The sequence below is a fragment of the Camellia sinensis genome, chromosome 7, assembly GCF_055761805.1.
Source record: "Camellia sinensis isolate YWXY chromosome 7, ASM5576180v1, whole genome shotgun sequence".
In the NCBI taxonomy this organism is placed as follows: domain Eukaryota; kingdom Viridiplantae; phylum Streptophyta; class Magnoliopsida; order Ericales; family Theaceae; genus Camellia; species Camellia sinensis.
The window spans coordinates 16,561,640-16,582,907 of NC_138967.1; the positions used below are offsets into that span (position 1 = coordinate 16,561,640).

A 21,268-nucleotide genomic window follows, 5' to 3' on the forward strand; every position below is an offset into this window, starting at 1 on the left:
CGGGGCAGCGCCACGGCGGGGTCGAGAGGCAGCGCCCCCGAAGCAAAATGCAAAAATGCATTCCAAGTTGCCTATCCGCTCGAGCGGACATTCCCCCGCTCGAGCGGAGAATCCCTGGTTCTAGAAGTTTTGGTTGCCTGTAAAAGTACTGAGCTATGTGATTTCGCGCTCGAGCGAGTTCTCTAGTGCTCGAGCGGACCTCTGTTATATCACGCGCATATTTTGCTGAAGACGCTCGAGCGGGCTGTTGGGCGCTCGAGCGGAGATCACGGGACAGATTCTATAAATTCGCATGTTGGGTCAGATTTTAGGATTACTACTTCTGATCTTCTTTTTGGGTTCTAGGGTTTATATCTGGGGATACTTTGTGAGTTTTCTTTGATGTTTTGATTGAGTATTCAACTCATGTTTTAAAGAGTATACATCAAAGGTTTTGTTTGTTCTACAAGTTCTATAAAAGAGAGAGTTGTTCTTCGGTGGATTCTGAAGAATTCGAGCCTGAAGCTTTGGTGGATTTCGGGGTGGCTCATCGTAAAGACAATTCCGAGGTGAAGACGGGTTGGAAGAGGCACATAGAGGTTGGTTCAATTAGGCGTGGATTCGCTAGGTAATTGAGAGTATACCTATGTAATTCCTTTAAATCTTCTTAGTGGATTGTTTTGTGGCTGTTGCCCGTGGTTTTTTAATCACAGTTGGAGGTGTACAATTGTGGTTTTTTCCACGTTAAAATTGTTGTGTTGATTTGTCTTGATTGTTTGATTGGGATTGTTATATACTGCTTAAAATTGTTACATAATCACAAATCAATATCTAGGGGATTTCTAGATTTTTCAAAATCCATTATCAATAATACCTATTTCATTATCAACTTTTCAAAAACTTTAACTTGTAACATCATATTCCAAATATCATATAAATCCATATAAATCAAGTATAATCCATCTAAATTAAATATTACATAAAAAAAAACACTGGATTTCCAAAACAAAGGATTGTTCCAAAATAAATGTCTTCCATATACAGAACAAATGCTCTTCGTACACATCCATAATAGCCCACGCAAAAACAATCTATAAAAAAAAAGAAAATAATAATAATAATAACCATTAGCACTTATTCAGTAAAATTAATGTTTCAAATTATAATAATTATAAAATTAATAATTTATATATATTATACTCTGCAAATTATAACAATTCTAAAATTAAAATTAATAATTTAGATATATTATACTCTGCATATAATCCCATCATGATCATTTTAATGTTTATGTTTTGTTAAAAATTTATACAACCTCCAAATTGAACCTCATGTCTGCCTAGTAAACTCTAGTCTGACAATTACATGCAATGTTTCCAAAATTTTCTTTTCTCACCCGTATACAACATGATCCTAATTGTTTTAGAATCAAAATCCTTCAGTAGTTTTCATCAAATTTTGTTACTTTTGGCAATCTGCATTTTCACAAATCTTGAACATTGAAGGCACTACAGTTCCACAACCTCTAAGAGTCTAAATAATTAGTTTACCAAACAAAATGATTCCTCTTGTTGCTGCCACAATAGGCATTCATAAATAAGTAAACCTAAACTCCATCATAAATTATATCCAGTACCAGTTTTAACTAATGCAAATATCATCAAAGTACGAAATAAAAGAGGAAATAAGTTCAAAAAATAATTTTAGATATATGAGAAACAAATCAATGTAATTCTTCCAACAATCTTACCAATCTACCTGATTCTTCCTTCATAAATTTCTCTTGCAATGATGAATAAGTTTTTCTCAGCTCTATAATAATTGAATTCAATTCCTCTTCCTTCGCCTTTATTAGCATCTCTAAAGAGAAAGCAAATTAACCTACATTAATGACCAGTTCAAATCTTCTATGGACCCCATTAAAGCAGAACAAAGCAATCATACCCATATCAGAGCATTTCTTCTCTGCCATTTCTAGCAAATTCCTTAGCTTCTCTTGCTCCAATAGGTAGCTCCCTTCAAACTCTTGGAACCATTTGATACAAAGCCTAAGCCTTTTAATATACTTCATCATTTGGTCAAATTTCTCCTAAAAATTCATCAAACACTTCACATAATAAAACATAAAAACAAAAAACAAACCCTAATTGTTTTATCAGTGAAATTAAGTTAAAAGCTCAAAACGCACATACCTTAAGATTGAATTCGTTCTTTGTTTTCATCTTCTCATTCAATAATCCCTCAACTTCCTCTCTTGTAAACTCAACACTACCACAATCAGAACCAACATTACTAGCCAGCCCGTTAGCCGGAGCAAGATCTTGACCGCCATTGACAACCGAGAAGGCCTGCCGAGTTCCGCTTCCATTCGTTGGCCCTACCATTTTCAAAAACCCAATTTTTCACCACTTATCTACCGAAACTTACTAAACATTTACTCTACAACAAATCAACAAAAAAATTCAATATACAGCGACCGCGAGGAGGAGCGGCAAAGGCACGATTGGTGGAGCGGCAGTGAGAGAGGGAGGGAATAAGAGCAACGGAGAGGGAGGGGGAGAGGGAGAGGAAGAGAGAGAGAAACGTTGAAGAGAGAGAGACAGAGGTGCTGGTTTGTGATTTGTGGTTTGGAAACCAAATATATATATATATATATATTACACCATTAGCGACTAAATATTTTTAGTCGCCAATTAATTTTATAAATCCCTCCAAAATTTGAAATATCTCTCTCCAAATATTTTAGTTTTTTTGGGACTAAAATATTTTTTTGTTGCTGAAAATATGTTTTTGGTTACCAAACTTTTGGTTGCCAAAGATAAAAATAATTTTTTATTTTACATTCGGCGACTAAATAGTTTTAGTAGCCAAAATTCAATATACGGCGATTAAAATAATTTTTTTGTCACCAATTCTGATATTTTTAGCGATTAATTTTCTTTTAGTATCCAATAATCAATATACCCAACTAAAAAATAATTAGTAACTAAATATTGTACTTTTGCTGACTAAAAAAATTTTGAGTTGCCAATTCCAAAACTTTTGGCGACTAAATTTTTAGCCGCCAATTTTGATGGCCAAAGGTGCACTTTGTTGTAGTGATTTTAAAATTGTTTATACATATTATATACAATTATATATTTATATAAATTTTTAATCAAATATAATTTTTTCCTGATAAACAGTTTCATATTAAATAGGAAACTCAATATAAATTAATAATAAAATATAAATAAGATACACAAAAAAATAAAAAAACATATTTAATTCTAATATAAAAATTGAATACTTGAAAAAAAGTAGAAGAAAATTAATTCGCAAAGTATTTTTTATTACATATAATTATATTAAATTTATTTATGAGTAGTTCAGATTAAGTAGAAGTCTTTTAAATATTGTATTTTAGAAATAATTAGATATAAGGACATGTTACATGGTACTTTTAAAAAAAAAGGGAAAAAAAGAGAGGGAAGAGATATATGCCTCATAGGAGAGAAAAAAATATTGAAGTAAATACTATACACACACACATATATATGTGTGTGTGGTTTGAACAAATTAGCGGTCACACTTGAAGTATAGTTAAAAAATTATTAATTTTAACATTTAATTTGGACATAAGGGCCAAATTGAAACTACACTTAAAGTGTAGATACTAAACAGTTTAAATTGAAACTATAAAATAAGTAAAATTTGAATCAAATTACAGAAATAAAAAATGTAATTAACCCTAATTTTGTCTTTGTTATTTATATTTGGATGCCTAATGGTGTTTTTTTTTCTTGTGAGACCCTTATCATGGCATCCGGGCATAAAAACTGAATGTAGAAACATAGTAATAATGAAATTTTAAGTTTAATACTTAATGTAAGAGGTTTATGAGAATTCTTACATCTTATAGAGCCAATAAAATTGATCAATTTCATGAAATCATAAGATTATTAAATAGATTAATAGAAGTAAGTATTGAAACTTTAAATAGTTGCATAAATCATAACATTATGATGATTGAAATATTCAAACTATTAGAAGAAGTAAAATAACTCTATTTTAAAAGCAATATATATATATATATATATAATAAAGTAGAATGCTTTTTGAATTCAAAAATGCTAGAGGTCCCAAAAATTCTACCAAAAGTTTTACCAAATGTCTCACATGGGTGTGGTATGTGGGTCCCACACCCATGTGAGACATTTGGTAAAACTTTTGGTAGAATTTTTGGGGTCTCTAGTATTACTCTTTTGAATTTGTCCTGCACACATTTGTCCTATTAGGACATTTGGACGGCTGAGATCTATTCAAATTATAAAACAACGGCTGAGATATATTTTTCAAAAAATATCCTACATTTACATTTTCTATTTTAGTGTTTCTCTCTCTTACTTTTTCCTTTTCTCACACATCATTCTATGATCCCATGATCTTACCTTCCTCTCTCTTTTTTATTTTTTTATTTTCTCTCATTTTTATTTTTCTCTTGTTTATTTTTATTCATTTTCTCCTTTTTGTTTACTTATTTTTATTCATATTATATGGAAAAGTTTGTGATCCCAGAATTTGGAACCAGATTTTACTGTGTGTAGTGGAAATTAAATTAATGAATTTTATAGTCCACAAATTAAATGAATTTGAACAATTAATTATTATATTTAAATATATTGAATTCTTGATAGACTTCGTAAATTCAAACCTCATATGAATATTCAACATCTTTTAATAAAGCAGGATGATTTTTAAATCTTCAACATATTTTTGTCCTATTAAGATATTTGGATGGCTCAGATTTGTTCAAATTATAAAACATTGGCTGAGATATATTTTCTAAAAAATATTCTACATATACATTTTCTACTTTCCTGTTTCTCTCTCTCTCTTACTTTTTCCTTTTCTCACACCTCTCCTTCCATGATCCATAATCCTCCATTCCTCCTTCTTTTCTTTTTATTTCTTTATCATTTTTTGTTTTCTCCTTTTTGTTCAATATATTTTACACATATTTCCATACAATGTATGTATACCCGTAATACACTAGGATATTACAGGCATACATACAATTTCATATAATTATATAAGCGAAAGCAGTAGTATATGTATGCCCGTGGAAATTGTATGTATGCTAGGCACATCTATTTATTTAGGTATATATTATATAAGTAAAAGCGAGTTTTCGTGAGAAGTTTTCTGAGAACTCCAAAATTTTATAATAAATTTGTGATTTTATCAAATTAAAAAATAAATTTAAATAGTGTTGGGATTACAATTATATTCTAATCCTAATATTATTTACACCGTGCCTTCAGGCACGGACATACGGTAGTATATATATATTAAAAAAGAAGATGATTCTTCTGGCTAAAAGGAATGTTCATCAAAATTTATTAAAATGAACTATTCATTAAAATTATATTTAATTATAAAAGTATGACACATATCATCCATGTACATATTTTTCATTAAAAAATATTAATAATTGTAATTAATTAGATTAAATTAATATAAAATCATAAATTCAGAGTTTAAATCGAGTCAATTAACATTATAAAAACCAAAATGGTGCAAAAGGCCAAATTATAATAAATTATCCTTCATAAATTTGACAAGAATAATATTTTCCGTTACCCTTGTAATATTTATTTGTGTGAACACTTGTTTACAAGTCTTATATTTATTCATAAGCAGTACCTGCTTGCAAAAAATGGGATTCAAACCAAATTAAAGAAAGTAAACGGTTGAAAATCATTGGCGAGATGCTATATTGGGAAAAAAAAAAAAAAAAAAGATTCCTTTGCCTACGCTAGAACCACTTTTACATAGAGTGATTTTTGGTGTTTTATAACATTCAATATATGATATTGTATGTTGTCTCTTCTAAACTAAATAAAAGGGTATTCATACACAAGTCCTAATTGATGAATTTATACTCTATTAAGTTTTAATTAAGATTTTTTGAATCTTAAAGTCCCATTAAAATTTTAATAGTCCGAATTATACTTCAAAGAATTATTGTTTGTCATTGATTATTATCTATAAAAGAACATGATATTTTGATATTTGTTTTGATTTTTAAGACTTTAAAACGTCAACTTTCAAATTGAAAAAATTTTAAAAAAAAATTTGTGTAAAAAAAAAAAAGGAAACTAATCAGCTTGTTTGTTTTCATTTTTCAAAAAACACTTTTCATAAAATTCTACTTTCTTATTTTCCGTATTTTTTTGTTTTTACTGAATTTTTTTAATATTTTAATCAATTTTTTTACTTTTTAGACACACCTAACATAAATACATCTAAAAAGTAAAAAAATTGTAAAAAAAACTTTTAAAAATTCACTAAATACCAAAAATATAAAAAAAAAATACAAGAACTCAGTAGATTTTTTTTAATTTTTATGTATTTATTAATTTTTTTAAATATTTTTTCATAAATTTTTTACTTTTTAGATACATCTAAGTAAGGTGCATCTAAAAAAGTAAAAAAAAATGTTTAAAATTTTAAAAATATTCACCAAAAACAAAAAAATACGAAAATCAAAAAACTCAGTTTTCAAAAAATTTAATCCGTAAAACTCAAACCAAACACACTGAATTTTTTTTGAAAAAATTAAATTATTTTTCTGTGCAAAATTAAAAATTTTGTGTCTATAAAGGAACATAATGATGAAATATTGATGTGTAGAACTAAAGAAAAAAAAAGCTTTAAAAATGAAAAAATTAATAATGTTTTCAGTTTTAAAACTAAAAAAAAAAAAAAAGAAAACTATTAATGTTGTCGATTTTATTAGATAGTTGAATTAAACCAATAAGTAGAAGGGCAAAAACGTTTAATCTCATGCTCTGTTTTTTTTTTTTTTATCAGTTAGTGAAACAATTATCTGAAACATTACTATGCAAAATTGATAATATTCTTAGTTTTAAAAATTAGAAAAAAATTGATAATATTATCAATTTTACTATATAAGACTTATTAATTTAAAAAATCTTAAATAATACTTGAACTATCATAACATTTATAAATAAAACTTTTAAATAATTAACTCATAAATAAAAAGTAGTGTGTCTCAGTATATTGACTAATGAACATTAAGTTAAAACGTCACATAAATTTGTTTCAAAGCATAATATATAACTGGATCAAACAAGTGTCTAATTGGATAATGTGTAAACTATTCAAAGTCTGACTTATGACAATTTTGAAAGGGATTGGCTTCCTCTCGTTCGTGATCAGGTCAGAGGGTGTTATTAAACTTATGGTAGTCTATTACGGGTCTTATTTCGATAATTCGAATTTTTTAATGTGCACAACTCGTCTAATACTATAGGCATATAAAAAATCATATTAATCGAATATCGATAGCTATTTGGTCGGATCAGATTTCAATCAACTGTTTATTTTTTTATCGTCCATTTTTTTTTATATATAAAACTGATTTGATCACGGATCTATCGATATCCAATTAACGTAATTTTTTATAAACATATAATATTCGACGAATTTTACATATTAAACGATTCAGATTATCAAAATGAGACTCGTGATGGCCCCTATAGAACCAACAGCATCCTCTAGTCCGTAAGCCAAACCCATTTTGAACCTCAAATAATCAAACATGCTAAGACTAGGACTCTTCATTGGAATATAGCATCTTGTAAGGTGATTACAGTTGATTAATCAAATTTTCATATGTTGTAATTTATAAAATAAATGATTCAGATCATCAGTGTAAACTCTACAAGTTCAAATATCACAGTCCAGGGAATCTACCTTATTTAAATATATATATATATATATATATATATATATATATATATATATGTTTTTGTGTTATTTATTATTATTTAAAATAATAAATGTGTGTTTTAAAGTGATTCTCATACTTACTGTGGTTAGCATTCATCGTGAGAGTTGGACACCAATATAAGACTCAAAATCAACACTTCAGATCTAATAAAAGTCTTTACCACTAGCAGTATATGTCTTATATATATTATATGAAAGAATTCAAGAATGTTGTTGAAAAATTCGAAAATCTTCGAAATTTTTTGAAGAAAACTTGAATTCTCTACAAATGATGAGAGTCTTAGATTTTTCAACAGCCACAACTAAGAACACAATAGTAAAGAGATTATAGAGATAAAAGATTGGGTAAAAAAGAAGGCAAAGTAATTAGAGAGAAAATAATGACAAGACTCTCTCATGGATCTCCCACTTTCACTCTCAAGGTTGATAATGAAGAAAGAAAATTAGTTCTTTCCCAAGAGTTGTCTATTCAAAATCCATCTCCTATAAAGCTATGGACGGGTGCTATTTATAGGCACTTCATGATGTAGGATGGAGCCCACGTGCAAGACACATAGAGAATATTCTCTCTAACTACCTTGTCCAAGAAAGTAAACTCTCCGAGGATGAGGAAAACCCCAAAGAGTCAACCTCTCGACAAATCCTTCTTCTTAGCCACATCTAACCAATGATCTTCAATCATCCTAAAGGGTCAGGGGTAGTCCCAGAGGACACCCTACCGCAGAAGGGTCAAGGGTAGTTCAAGAGAACGCCCCGCTGCAAATATTGCCGAGTCTCAAGGACCCCTAAATCATGCTATCTCGACCCGAGTATAAGCTAGTTTAACCGAAGAGTGAATTTATCTCCACTCACCATTTTCTAGATCGAGTCCTTGGTTCAGACTTCGTTACGCCTATGGTTCTGGTGCGTAGATCCCGAAAAACTCCAAACCCGCAAGTGTTCCCCCTTTTTTTATTGCCAACACACTCACCACAGCGCTCTCTCTCTCTCTCTCTCTAGGGTTGTTTGGTAAACATTTTGGACTAAAAAATCACAAAAGAATAAAAAAAGTTAAAAAATCACAAATAGACAAAATAAGTAAAAAGACAAAAAAAAAAAAAAAAAACACCATTCCAAAGCCAAAAAGTCAAAAAAGCCAAACAAGAATACCAAACGACTAAAAAAGTCTCAGGCTAAAAAAAAGTCAAAAAAGGCAAAAAGCTAAATTATCAAACGAGCACTAAATTGAGAGACCCAGATTTTACTTTCTTCAACATGTCCTGTTTCTAAAATCAATGCACCAGAGCTCTGTTTTTTTGCTTCTGTAACCACTGAAGATTATCGTCACTCGATTCTCCTTCTTTCTTTGTTACTTCGGCTGTGAGTGTGCACCGTGGCGAGCCGCCATTGCTGCCACTGACCAGTGCCGACACTAGCTATCTTGCAGATCGTCGTTGTTGATTTCGACTTTGACCATCCAATGCCAACCACGCCGCCTTTTCAACGCGGCGTCGATCTGCCAGCTACTCCATTGCTCATTCGCGTCACAACTCCTGGCACTGTCAATAACGAGACTCAAGCCACTGCTCACACATATCAACGTTGGACAGGCTTGTTATTGGTTAACCCACCGTGGTCGCTAGTTCTCTTTTTCTTGGATTTGGTAGTGATCAACACCAAATTTAGCTCGCCATCGGCCTATCCTCTTTGTGTCAATGCTGATTCTAGCATTCCATTAACCCATCTTTATTTGTGTTGCTATTTCAGATTAACAAGTGTTTGCCGAAACCCCTTTTTCCTTCTTCTTATATTTTTGGATCTGTGGGTAAGCTTCTATGAAGACCCATTTCGGTACTTTAGAAAACATATTTATGAAATTCTTGTTATGGATCTTCAAATGCTTTTTTATTTTTTATTTTTTTTGAGTCTTGAGTTTCTAATTGTTGCTCGTTGTTTTTCTTTGAGAGAGAAAAATAAGACTGCTAAACCCTTGTTAATTGCTTGGCCACTAAGAGAAAAGAAATGCTATGATATTGAATTTTGCTAATCTTTGCTTTACTGGGTTAGCTAAATCACCAATTTTTCAACATAATATATCTGTTGATGATGCTTGATAAAATATATTTTGAATCCTCACTTGGAATCTGAAACTCCACTGATGTTGAGACTTGTTAAATCTGAGTATGATGAAATTTTGCTGCTCACTTGCGGCTTTGTTTGGAAAGCAAAAGTTGGGGCTTTTTTTTTACTATTTTAGTCACAAAAAAACAAAATAGGTTTTTTAGCCCAATAAGACAAAACATCACATCCAATCCATAATCATTACATTCATTCTCTCACAAAAAAGTCAAAAAATCCTAAAGCCCTTCCCAAACTAGGTTTTTTAGCCCCGGGTTAAAATAGCCAAAAAAGCCAAAAAGCCAACCCACTTTCCAAACGAACTATGTGTCTGAACTACTGCTACTAGATCTTGAACTCATATTGACGAATCTGACATAAATAGAATATTTTATGCTTGCATTGAGCTGTTGATGTCAAGGGCAGAGATATGATAGGAATGATTGTTGTTGCTAGCTTCGAGGATAGTGGATGTCATGCTTGAACTCTTCGCATAGAATCCTTCGTAGAATTTGTTGATATGATGAAATACCTTACTTGAGCTCCATCTACTTGTTGAATGAATTTTGATACTTTTTCGAACACTTTGGTTGAGAGAATGAATTTCCATAGTATAGAACAGGATCTTATATTGTTGCTTGTTTTGTTTGTCGATTTTACTATTTCAAGCGAATGAATTCTTGCAAGAACTTCACGAGCCCGGGGCCCTCAGAACCCGTACTAATGAAAGCAAGGGTTGTCCCTTAGAAGTCCGAATAGTAGCGTACACCCTACTTCAGCAAGAAAGATCTCTTGAAACTCGCTTCTTGTAAGAAGTCTACCACCTCAGGGCCCTTGAAACTTGCACTAGTGGATGCAAGGGTTCTTCTTCAAAAGTCCGAGTGGGAGCACACACTCTACTTAAGCAAGAAAGACCCTCGAAGCTTGCATTGATGAAAGCCATTGCTGCTCTTCGAAGGTCTGAATGGGACCAGACACTATTTCAACAACTAATGGTCTCTTGAAACTTGCTTCTTGTAAGAAGTCTACCACCTCAGGGCCCTAGAAATTTGCACTTAATGGAGGCAGGGGTTGTTCTTCGGAAGTCTGAGTGGGAGCACACACGCTACTTCAGCAAGAAAGACCCTCGAAGTTTGCGTTGATGAAAGCAATGGCTGTTCTTCGGAGGTCCGAGTGGGAGCACACACTATTTCAACAACTAATGGAGGCGGTCTCTCGGAAGTCTGAGCAGAAGCAAGGTTGTCTCTCGAAAGCCCGAATGGATATACACGCCCTTCTTCGGCAACTAACGGAAGCAAAATCTATCCCTCAAAAATCCGAGTGGAAGCACACCTCTACTTCGGTAACTAATAGAAGCAAAGGCTATCCCTTGGAAGTCAGAATAAGAGTACACTCTACTTTGACAAGAAAGATCCTTGAAGCTCATACTAATGGAAGCAATGGCTGTTCTTCGAAAGCTCAAGTGGGAGCACACACTCTACTTTAACAAGAAGGATCCTTGAAGCTTGCACTGATGGAAGTAAGGGTTGCTCTTCGGAAGTCCTAGTGGGAGCACACACTCTATTTCAACAAGAAAGATCCTCAAAGCTTGCGCTGGTGGAAGTAAGGGTTGCTCTTCAGAAGTCCAAATGGAAGTAAGGGTTGTCCCTCGGAAGTGTGAGTAGGAGTACATTCTACTTCGGTAACTAATAGAGGTTGTCTCTCGGAAGTCCAAGCGGGAGTACACTTCTACTACGTCGAGAAAGGTCCCTTTAGGTTGGTAACTGAGTCTACTATTCCTTTTTCTTCTTTGAGGGGCAACAAAAATTGAAAACTGTCTTAAGCAACATAACACAATGAAGATACATAATATAGAAAAATAAATAAATAAATAAAATAAGTTCTGATGGAGATACACAATATGGAGGAAATAAATTTTTCATAACATAAGAAAGATAGAACTTCTCGGACAATGTCATAAATACAAATTTTAGATGTCATAGACAGACTTTTTCTACGGAATGTTGACCATTGCCTCTAGAGTTGCAAGGTCATTCGGAAAGCTTTCACCAGCTTGGGTGGTGGCCGTCATACCCCATCATAGCCACGTCTTCTAGGATATCCTGGGGCCCCTGTTCTTTGAACTCTGGCTCATCTGCTTTGACTTTCTTTCTAAAGATCTTCTTAAGCGTCCGACACTTTTCTGTAGGATGTCCTAGTGATCAGTGGAAAACAAAATAATTAGGGCCCTCGCGGTCTTTCTTCGGCAAAAGCTCTTCGATACGAGGCAACTTCAGTTCCCTATTTACCACCCATTCTTTAACTAAGGCCTTCACCTCCTCAACACTACATGGAAAATGAGTGCCATCTTCGTAGTTTTTCTTCTTTTGACCTCTGAATTCCTCCCCTTGCGACTTTCGGGTAGAAAATGCGAAAGCCGCAGTGACAGAAGGTCCTTGGGATGTCTTGAAGCTGGTTTTATAATTAGTCTCGAACCCGATCTCCAGAGACTGAAGTATGTTAATGTTCCGAGATGCTTTAATTAGTGTCAAGAATGTAGGTAGCTTGTGATTAATAAGAAACATCTTGTACCCGTTCAATGCCCCTTCAACACAAATTTGGACCAAGTAGCTCTTTCACAGCCTCGTGACAGTCCATGGCTTTGTCTTGGAACCTTTTCACGTATTCAAGAATGTCTTCACCCAACTGCTAATTTTCCTTACACAGGGTAAGTGTGGTTACTTTCTCGGCCACTTGAAAGAATTTGGGGTGGAATTTGTTGACCATTTCTGTCCAACTTTGGATAGAGTTTGGGGCTAAGTTAACGTACCAACTATATGCTCGGTCGGTGAGGGACTTGGAGAATTCTCTCAGTCGGAGGACATGATTTCAACCATGAATCTCCAAAGTCTCTATGAACCGACCAACATGTTCTCGAACATTTCCTTGCTTGCTATCGAATTTGATGAACTTCGGCACTGTGTGTCCCTCTGGGTATGGATAACTCAACATCTCGATAGGGTATGGTGGCTTAACATTTGGAACAAGCAAAGAGGGTAAAGTCTTCTTGTTCCGTTCGAGATCAAACATGGCTTGCACATCGGCGAGAGTGAGAAATTATTGAGGAAGAGAACTTGATGGTGGTATTCCCAAAACTTGGCTTGTAGACTCAAAGACCGAGCCTGGAGCGACTTGGCTATTTAGGTGTTGAGAATTCACCATTAGTGTAGGAACGTGGTGATATTGACCATCGGCACCTATGGACAAGCCATTTGATGATAGAACATTGAATTGGGTCACATAAAGTCTATTACACGCCGTGGCTATATTGGATTGGACTTGCAAACTCGACGTGGGAACCAAAGGAAACCTGCTCATTACATGAGTATAATTTACAATCGGTGGAACAAAATTAGGCATGAGTGGAATACCATTTGGTAGAGAAATTTCAGTGGGCCTTCCTTGAACTTCCATCACCGCTGGAACACCATTCATCATGCCAAAAACTCTTCCAACCACTGATGGACCATGGATCGATCCCCCGGTTGCGTGATTTTGCGCTCCATGAGCCACAGGTTGGCCATGACTTGTTCCTCCTAACACTTGATTTTGCACACCATTTTGAGCAACTTCAGAGAGAATTTGGGGTAGGTCTTGATGGTTTTGACCATTCCGAAAATCACCATGAAGTTGTTGATGCTTGTCGGCACAGACTTGACCTCCATTTGTTATCTATGGTGCGAAATGCGAACCCATCACCAACATGGTATGGGTGAGATTTTGAAGGGTCGTGAGAATCTCTTGTTGAGTGTGTTAGAGTCCTTGAATGGCTTCAGGGATGAGAGGTGAGTCTTGAACTTGAGTCCTCTCATCACTATCATTGGAAGAGCCTTGTTGATAAACTTCTTCTTCTCCCGCCATCTTCACTGGAGTTGTGTGGGTTTCGGATCTTGTTGAGACCATTAACCAATCCGCCTCCCTAATGGAGTCGCCAAATGTATGAAATGGTTCAAGAATGTTGTTGAAAAATTTGAAGATTTTCGAAAATCTTTGAAGAAAACTCAAATTCTCTAGAAATGATGAGAGGTTTAGATTCTTCAACAGTCACAACTAAGAACACAATAGTAAAGAGATTATGGAGATAAGAGATTGGGTAAAGGAGAAAGCAAAATAATTAGAGAGAGAATAATAACAAAGCTCTTCCATGAATCTCCCACTTTTATTTTAAAGGTTGATAATGGAGAAGGGAAATTAGTTCTTTCCCATGAATTGTCTCTCTAAAATCCATCTCTTGTAATGTTATGGGCAGGTGCTGTGTACAAACACCTCATGATGTAGGATGGAGCTCATGTGCAAGGCACATATGAAATATTCTTTTTAACCACCTTATCCAAGGAGGTGACCTCTTCGAGGATGAAAAAAATCCCAAAGAGGAGATCAACCTCTTGGCGAACCATTTTTCTTACCCACACATAACTAATGATCCCCAATCATTCCAAAGGGTCAGTGGTAGTCCCAGAGGACGCCCTGCCTCAGAAGAGTCAGGAGTAGTTCAAGAGAACGCCCTGCCACAAATATTACCAAGTCCTAGGGACCCTTTAGATCGTGCCACCTCGACCCAAGTATAGGCTAGTTTAACCAAAGAGTGAATTTATCTCCACTCACAATCCTCGAGATTGGGCCCTTGGTTCAGACTCCATTACGTCCATGGTTTTGGTGTGTAAATCCCGGAAAGCTCCAAGCCCGCAAGTGTTCTAGAATTCATTAATGAAGCGACTTCTAGATTGCGTTCGAATCTGTTTGAAGCCAAGCACGTCGGATCTCTAGGTTCGTAGATTCGAACCCTTTCGAGTCCGAGCTCAAATAGGTCTATAAGTTTGTGGTTCCGAACCCTTTCAAGACTAAGCCAATACGTCGAAGAATGAATCTCCTCTGAGGGTTTCATCTTTACTGAAAACAATGGTTAGCCTCGTCGGATGCCCATATGATCTGAGTCTCCTTGGATGGGCTTGTTAGACTCGCTTTAGAGATATATGCTCAATAGGTCTTCCTCGACCCAATTTGTTGGCTTTCTTATGGACTCGTTTAATAGAATTCACTTGGGTCCATTTGATAATAATTTCTCCAAGCTCACTAAATTTGGGCTTTTTTATTGGGTTTCGATTGGACCAAATTAATTAGTGAGCTCAAGTTAACCCTTCTTACATTTTGCCCTTTGTATGTATGAGAAATTTTAAATTTATCAGATATGCATATTTTCATTTCTTCGGCCATGCTTCGCATCACACTCTCGGAAATATTTTGTCCTCAGGTGACTTTTGAATAAGATTGATGACTCATAATGTATGGATAAGATTGTCAACTAGTAATGATAAGAAGGAATCTTTTATCCTTATACCACCATATTTGACAAACACACTTTTGTGCCTTTATTAATATTATTATTATTTGTGCTCCAACAACCCAAAATGTTGATAATTAAATTTTCATCTCTCCAAGTATTGAAAAACACAACTTTTTTGTTCCAAGTCAAAAAAATAATTTATTCTTGACAACAGAAAGCCACAATTTTTATTTATTTTTTTTTTCCAGAATACAGAATATAGCAGGCCCACTTTTCACTTTATATATATCTATTTATACTATTATAAAGTGAACAGGAACTTTGGTGTCCTGAAGCTTTACTTTCTTCATGCCATGTGGCAGTATTTTTTATTTTTAAAAAAAAAAGAGATGGGCAAGACTTGAACCCATGACCATGGGTTTAAGTACGAGAACTCATACCACTTAAGCTAAGTACACATTATAATATTAATTTCATTATTATTATTTTTTATTCCTACTTATTTAAATTGCACACACATCGTGTGTGCCACCCACTAGTACTATTATAAAGTGAACACATAACTCTTATGGTGTCCTGAAGCTTTACTCTCCTCATGCCATGTGGCAGTATTTTTTATTTTTTAAAAAAAAGTTAAACAAAAAGATGGGCAAGGCTTGAACCCATGACCATGGGTTTAAGTACGAGGACTCATACCACTTAAGCTAAGTACACATTATAATATTAATTTCATTATTATTTTTTTTTATTCCTACTGTTAGTAATGGGCGCCCATGTGGCATGACCATTAAATTTGATTTTGAATCCTTATCCAAATAGGTTTTGATTTTGAAATCAAACCTATTTAGGATAACCACTCTTGAAACAGACGTTATCAGTTTGAACTGATATAGATAGATATAATATATATTAGATATTATCTGTATCTTAACTGATATGGATAGATATTATAATATATTAAATATTTGTTATATGGTTATGGGTAATCCAAGAGAAACAACGTTGAGTCTGTTTCAACCCATACACTGACTCTCTCCCAAAAACACAACGATCAAGTCTTTGACACTGTGGTTAGTGTGGGTGATATTCAATCTGTGATATCACTCCACTGCTGGGTTGGTTCATCAAGAAGTTTCCTGGAAGCACGTGATTTATCCAAGAAGGTTCTATCATCAAGAAGGTATGATCTGATCATTTTAATCCGCTGCATATTCTGTTTTTGTTTTGATTTACATTGGTATCAGAGCCAATAATGGATATTTTCGTGTTTTCCTCATGTGTATACTTTTATATGTATATGTATATATTATACACATGTATATTTGTAGAAATTTTTTTTTTCAGATTAAGAGCATAAATGATTTTATTTTGGAAAAAGGAGTCCGTCAGTACAAAAATCGGAACAGTCAGCACACTGGAAGGCGGCGCGTGGCATTCACGCGCCACCACGCCGACGCCACGCGCGCCCACGCGCTTCCACGCGCCTACACGCGCCGGATGCCATGCTGACGCGCCCGCACGCGCTATCACGCGCGCATCGGCGGTGCTGTCCACGCACGCGCGCCGTCCGCGCCCGCACGCGCGCCGCCCGCGCCCGCACCCGCGCCGCGTGCTGGAGCCGCGCGCCGAGCCGAGGCTGAGCCGCGCGCCGAGCCGAGGCTGAGCCGCGCACCGAGCCGATCCTTGAGCCGACTTGCGCTGAGCGGCGCCGAGCCGAGCCGAGCCGTTTTTCCGCGCTGGCTTGGCTCTAAGGCTCTGTTTGTTTGTTTTTTTAATTCTGAATTGCGTTAATTGGCCATAATTTATTCGTTATAGCTTTGTTTTAAGCATGGTTGGTACCCTTAGACTCAAAATTAATTTTTCTATATTATGTAAAATTTTGAAAATTTTACAAAAATATGTAATATTTTTCCTGTGTTAATAATGCATTTTTTTTTGCTTTAAAATGCATCTGGTGTTGCATGATTAATTTTCTGGGGTTGAAATTTTTATTGTGGACTTCTGAAATGTTTTAATATCTACTGGTAATATTGTCTCATTTTATCAGTTTCTGGATTTTTTATTTCTAATTTTATGTGTATTTATTAGTCATTTAAAATTCCAGAATATTTCAGAAAAATTTCAGAATATTTCAGAACAATGTACATTTTAATTATGGCATAATCTGAATATTGTTTCTGTTTACTAGTTTCTGGATTTTTTATTTCTAATTTTATGTGTGTTTAATTAGTTATTTAAAATTCCAGAAAATACCAGAAAATTCCAGAAAATTTCAGGATGATGTACTTTCTGTTATGGCATAATTTAAATATTGAATACAGCATATTTTTTTGGGTTTGTAATATGTTGTAATTAGAAGAGCATGATTATTTATTTATTTATTAGAATTCCATTATTAAATAAATATAGCATGAGTTATTTGTAGATTTACATTAAAATGCTATTGTATGGAATTTATCATGCTTTGTATATGCCATAGTCAGTGGGAGGTTATTCGGTTGAGAGAAATCTTTGTAGATTAACTCCCGAAAACCAATATTTTGCGCATAAATTAAACTAAATTTTGGATAATTATCACTTGTGGCGCAAGAGATGATTACGAGCATAGCGGATTTTCGATCTTGCGACTTGTGTAATATTGTCACTATTTAATTTAGATTTTTGCGGCAAAATTATATTATGCTAATCAAATTAATCCCAATGCGAATTTCTCTCTAAATTGATTTAGCTTATGGAAGTTAATTTGGTTGACCTAGACTTAGTAGAGATGTTCAAATGTGAACAAACTAATCCCATTCTTTAGATGAGAAAAAGTCTTGGAGACTTTAGGTCAAACCTTAATTGAGCCAAAGTAAGGAAACATGACTCAAAGTCGCCGTGTTTTTGTTGCCTTGTTTGGCACAATAAAAACTAATGTGTGCGCTATAGTTAGCGGCACGCTACATAGTTTTGGTTGGCGAGTTTTGGAGTTATGAAATTAGTAAGCCCTCAATAGATCTGTATATGATCTTGACTAATGAGCTGCGCGGATTGACTTTGTAATTTGACTTGTAAATAATGTTACATCATTGGATGAAGTAACATTCAAGAGTCACGTCATCCAAGAAATGCGAGCTTAAATAAATTAGTCATTAAGTGTAAGACGAGTAGCCAGTACGAGCAGTGTTTTGCTCTCTATCCAATTATTGGGAGTGGATTGAGCGAAATTTCATGCACTATAATAGTGTGCGTTGAAATATCACGTGAAGTTAAAAGATTAGCGCTTGGAAGCTGCAAAATCTATTAACACTGAGTGAAAAGATTAGCGCTTAGTAGCTGCAAAATCTATTAGCATTGCCAACTTGTCTAAGTGTGGACACTTACTGTTTCCACACTTGAGTGTGAAACATGGATGAGGTGCTTCTTTGTGTGATTCCTTTACTAGGCTAACGTTTTGAATAACATTTACCACTAAGCGCAAACGTTGCAGCATAGTAATGAAAAGGTTAAGGCTGACAAGGTTGTTATGACTCTAAGAATTTAACGCATCGCTTGTAAGAGCATTGTGTTGAATTAGACTCTTTAGCCTAATTCGCGCTTAAGTTACTTCAGGAGCTATCATAGTTGATAGCTTATTCTCTCCTTCTTGTGGATAGTAGAATTAATTGCAAGTAACTATGAAGCGAGAAATAGAGATGGCAACAGGAGTATCGTCATCTTTCAACTAGATGTATTAAAGTGTATGGAGAATAAAATTGACTTGAAGGTGCAGGGGATTAGCACTTACTAGTTAAATTTGCGACTTAGGCGCAGTTGATATCTCCATGACATCCTTTTTATGATCTAGTGAATATGACTTAGTCGTGAGTCATTACCTAGTTGGGCCTAAACCTTTAAAACTTGTCTTCGAGAACTCACACATTAAGATGATTGGAATTAGTTTATGACATTGGTCATGAACCAGTGGCTTATTATACTTAATCACATTAATGAGATGATGACACGATGGTTTGAGTAGGCCTTCTCGGGCCCACTCGCTTATGACATCCTGCTCTCATGTGAATGTGTAACTTTGTTCGCAATGGGTGCGCACAAGTAAGTAGGAAAGCCGCAGAAGGTCATTTGTTTTGGCGCATTTAGTCCACTATGATATTTTGTGACTAGATATGTGTGAGGGTACAATAGCTAAGCCTCAATCTCGACACATTTATAGATTACGATACGCATCTGAGTCAAGACTATTTGATCTCCCATAAGTCAAAAGTTTTGAGATGATTTTTGACATTGCACATATGAGGTCGAGATCAATTAGATAAGAGTTTTTTGTGCTTTTAGTTTTGACCAAGGTGGCGAGTATCTATTTGAGTTATTTTTTCAGAAAAACTCTGTGAAGAGAGATGGATGCTTAGAACATTGATTATTCCTAGTACTCAACAACACACTGGTGTAGTAGAGATAAGGAATTAAATATTGTTAATGTTAGGTAGATAATGGCGCAAAATGTTTCCCAATTGGGAATTGCACTAGTTTGTTGCCTATATCCCTAACTAAGTGCCCTCCATATCAGATTTTACACTCCATTTTTGAGTAATGGGTTAGCAGAGAGCCATCTATGGGCGATCTGTAACCATTAAGCAGCTTATCTTTATTCTACTTCTCATAAGATTGCGAAGTTAAGACCTAGGGTTCTATAGCGCATTATTGTATGCTGTCTTGTAAACACAAAGGGTCGTGTGGCGCATTATTATATGCGGTCATGCAAACCCTCCGGGTCATGTGCATATAGGTAAGCATCTTTGTGGTAGTGTAACTAAGTCACATAAAGTTTTATTAGTAAAGGTGACGTGAATAGAGTTTTCGGAACTCTATAAGATGGAGAATTCCAAGCATAGCGCTCTATGTAGCCTAGTTGAGAATGGAAAGAAATTTCCAATATCCTAGGGACAGTGGGAGCGATGTGTCTACTAATGGATTACTCCATTAGAGCAGAATACTCTACATTCTTAGTTGCGTGGTAGCAAATGTGAAAATTTTCCACGTCATCACTGGGTGATTGAGAGGGAAACATTCATGATTGCTCCGCAAGATGATAAAGAGCCTAGGATAATGCCAAAGGCTCTAGTCCCCTGTTTTTAGAAAGTGGATCAATGTTGCGCAGTTTAAGACAAAGTCTTTGAGGATTAACCATTTTTATAATTTGGTTGACTTTCCATTATGACGCAAAACTGTTATAAAGTCATGCGTAATTTGGATAGTCATTGTTGAGGCATAAGGCTCGCTAGATACCGAATGGTCGCACCATTGAGGAAAGTGTTGACCATGAGAAGACTTCCTCCTGGGGAGTGAGGTTATTTTGACTTAGGCTATGATTGACATAAGTTCGGAACATTGATTTGTGGACATTGTGACCCGTTTTTTTCATTAGAGAATTGGATAAGTAGATCCGTAAGGATTTACCTTCTGCTTTTATGGTGAAAAGTTAGGAGCGCAAAAAGGTTGCTGGTTCCAATAAATCTTTTACAGCCTAAAACAGTTATCCAAACAGTGGTTCTTAGATTTCGTCAAGCCATGATAGGGCAACGATGATCGATGAAGACCACTGAGGCATGATCAATGGTCCAAAAGAAGTTTTTCCTTACTTAGTCATTATGAGCCAGGAATTTATAAGGTAGTCGCCATCTAGGGTGGGCAGTCCTCTATTTTAGATATGATGGACATGGGTGATGTAATTTATATGCTCGGATGTACGATCCTTAGGGATTGTTTTAGGAAAATTCTCGGTTTGTCTTCGATGACTTACATAGAGAATATCCTAGAATGATTCTAGATGCAAAATTGCAAATCCATTGACTTACCTATCGGTAAAAGCCAGAGCCTTAGCTATTGAGTGAATCCTCGGATTGTCTTTGGGAGGACCTATATTCCTTGATTTTCTTTGTAATGGGAGCCTAAAGTACGCTATGTGGGCGTATTCGGCATGATAAGTGTTATCTTTGGTAAATGGTCAACTGAGTTGTTTAGACATTGACCTTGCTCATTAGACTGTGGATAAAATGCTTTATTAGAAGCATTTTAATTTGCTCCTTGTAAAAT

General features: G+C 34.9%; 1 protein-coding gene across 1 annotated transcript; it reads right to left on the reverse strand.

The window, feature by feature from the left end:
• Positions 1–527: 527 nt before the first annotated feature.
• On the reverse strand, positions 528–2,578 carry LOC114270022 (kinesin-like protein KIN-14N). The gene is made up of 3 exons (XM_082877013.1): positions 2,172–2,578; positions 1,924–2,068; positions 528–1,839 (listed from the first exon to the last, which is right to left on the reverse strand). Exons 1-3 carry the CDS (start codon positions 2,361–2,363, stop codon positions 1,703–1,705), a joined length of 474 nt encoding a protein of 157 aa, XP_082733139.1. The 5' UTR covers positions 2,364–2,578; the 3' UTR covers positions 528–1,702.
• Positions 2,579–21,268: the final 18,690 nt, after the last annotated feature.

Bases quoted from the DNA above. Each gene is read 5' to 3' on its own strand.
- LOC114270022 (XM_082877013.1), bottom strand. From the start codon at position 2,363: ATGGTAGGGCCAACGAATGGAAGCGGAACTCGGCAGGCCTTCTCGGTT. The intron at 2,069-2,171 runs GTATGTGCGTTT...ATGAATTTTTAG, and splicing joins AGAACGAATTCAATCTTAAG to GAGAAATTTGACCAAATGAT. The intron at 1,840-1,923 runs GTATGATTGCTT...CTTTCTCTTTAG, and splicing joins GAAGAAATGCTCTGATATGG to AGATGCTAATAAAGGCGAAG.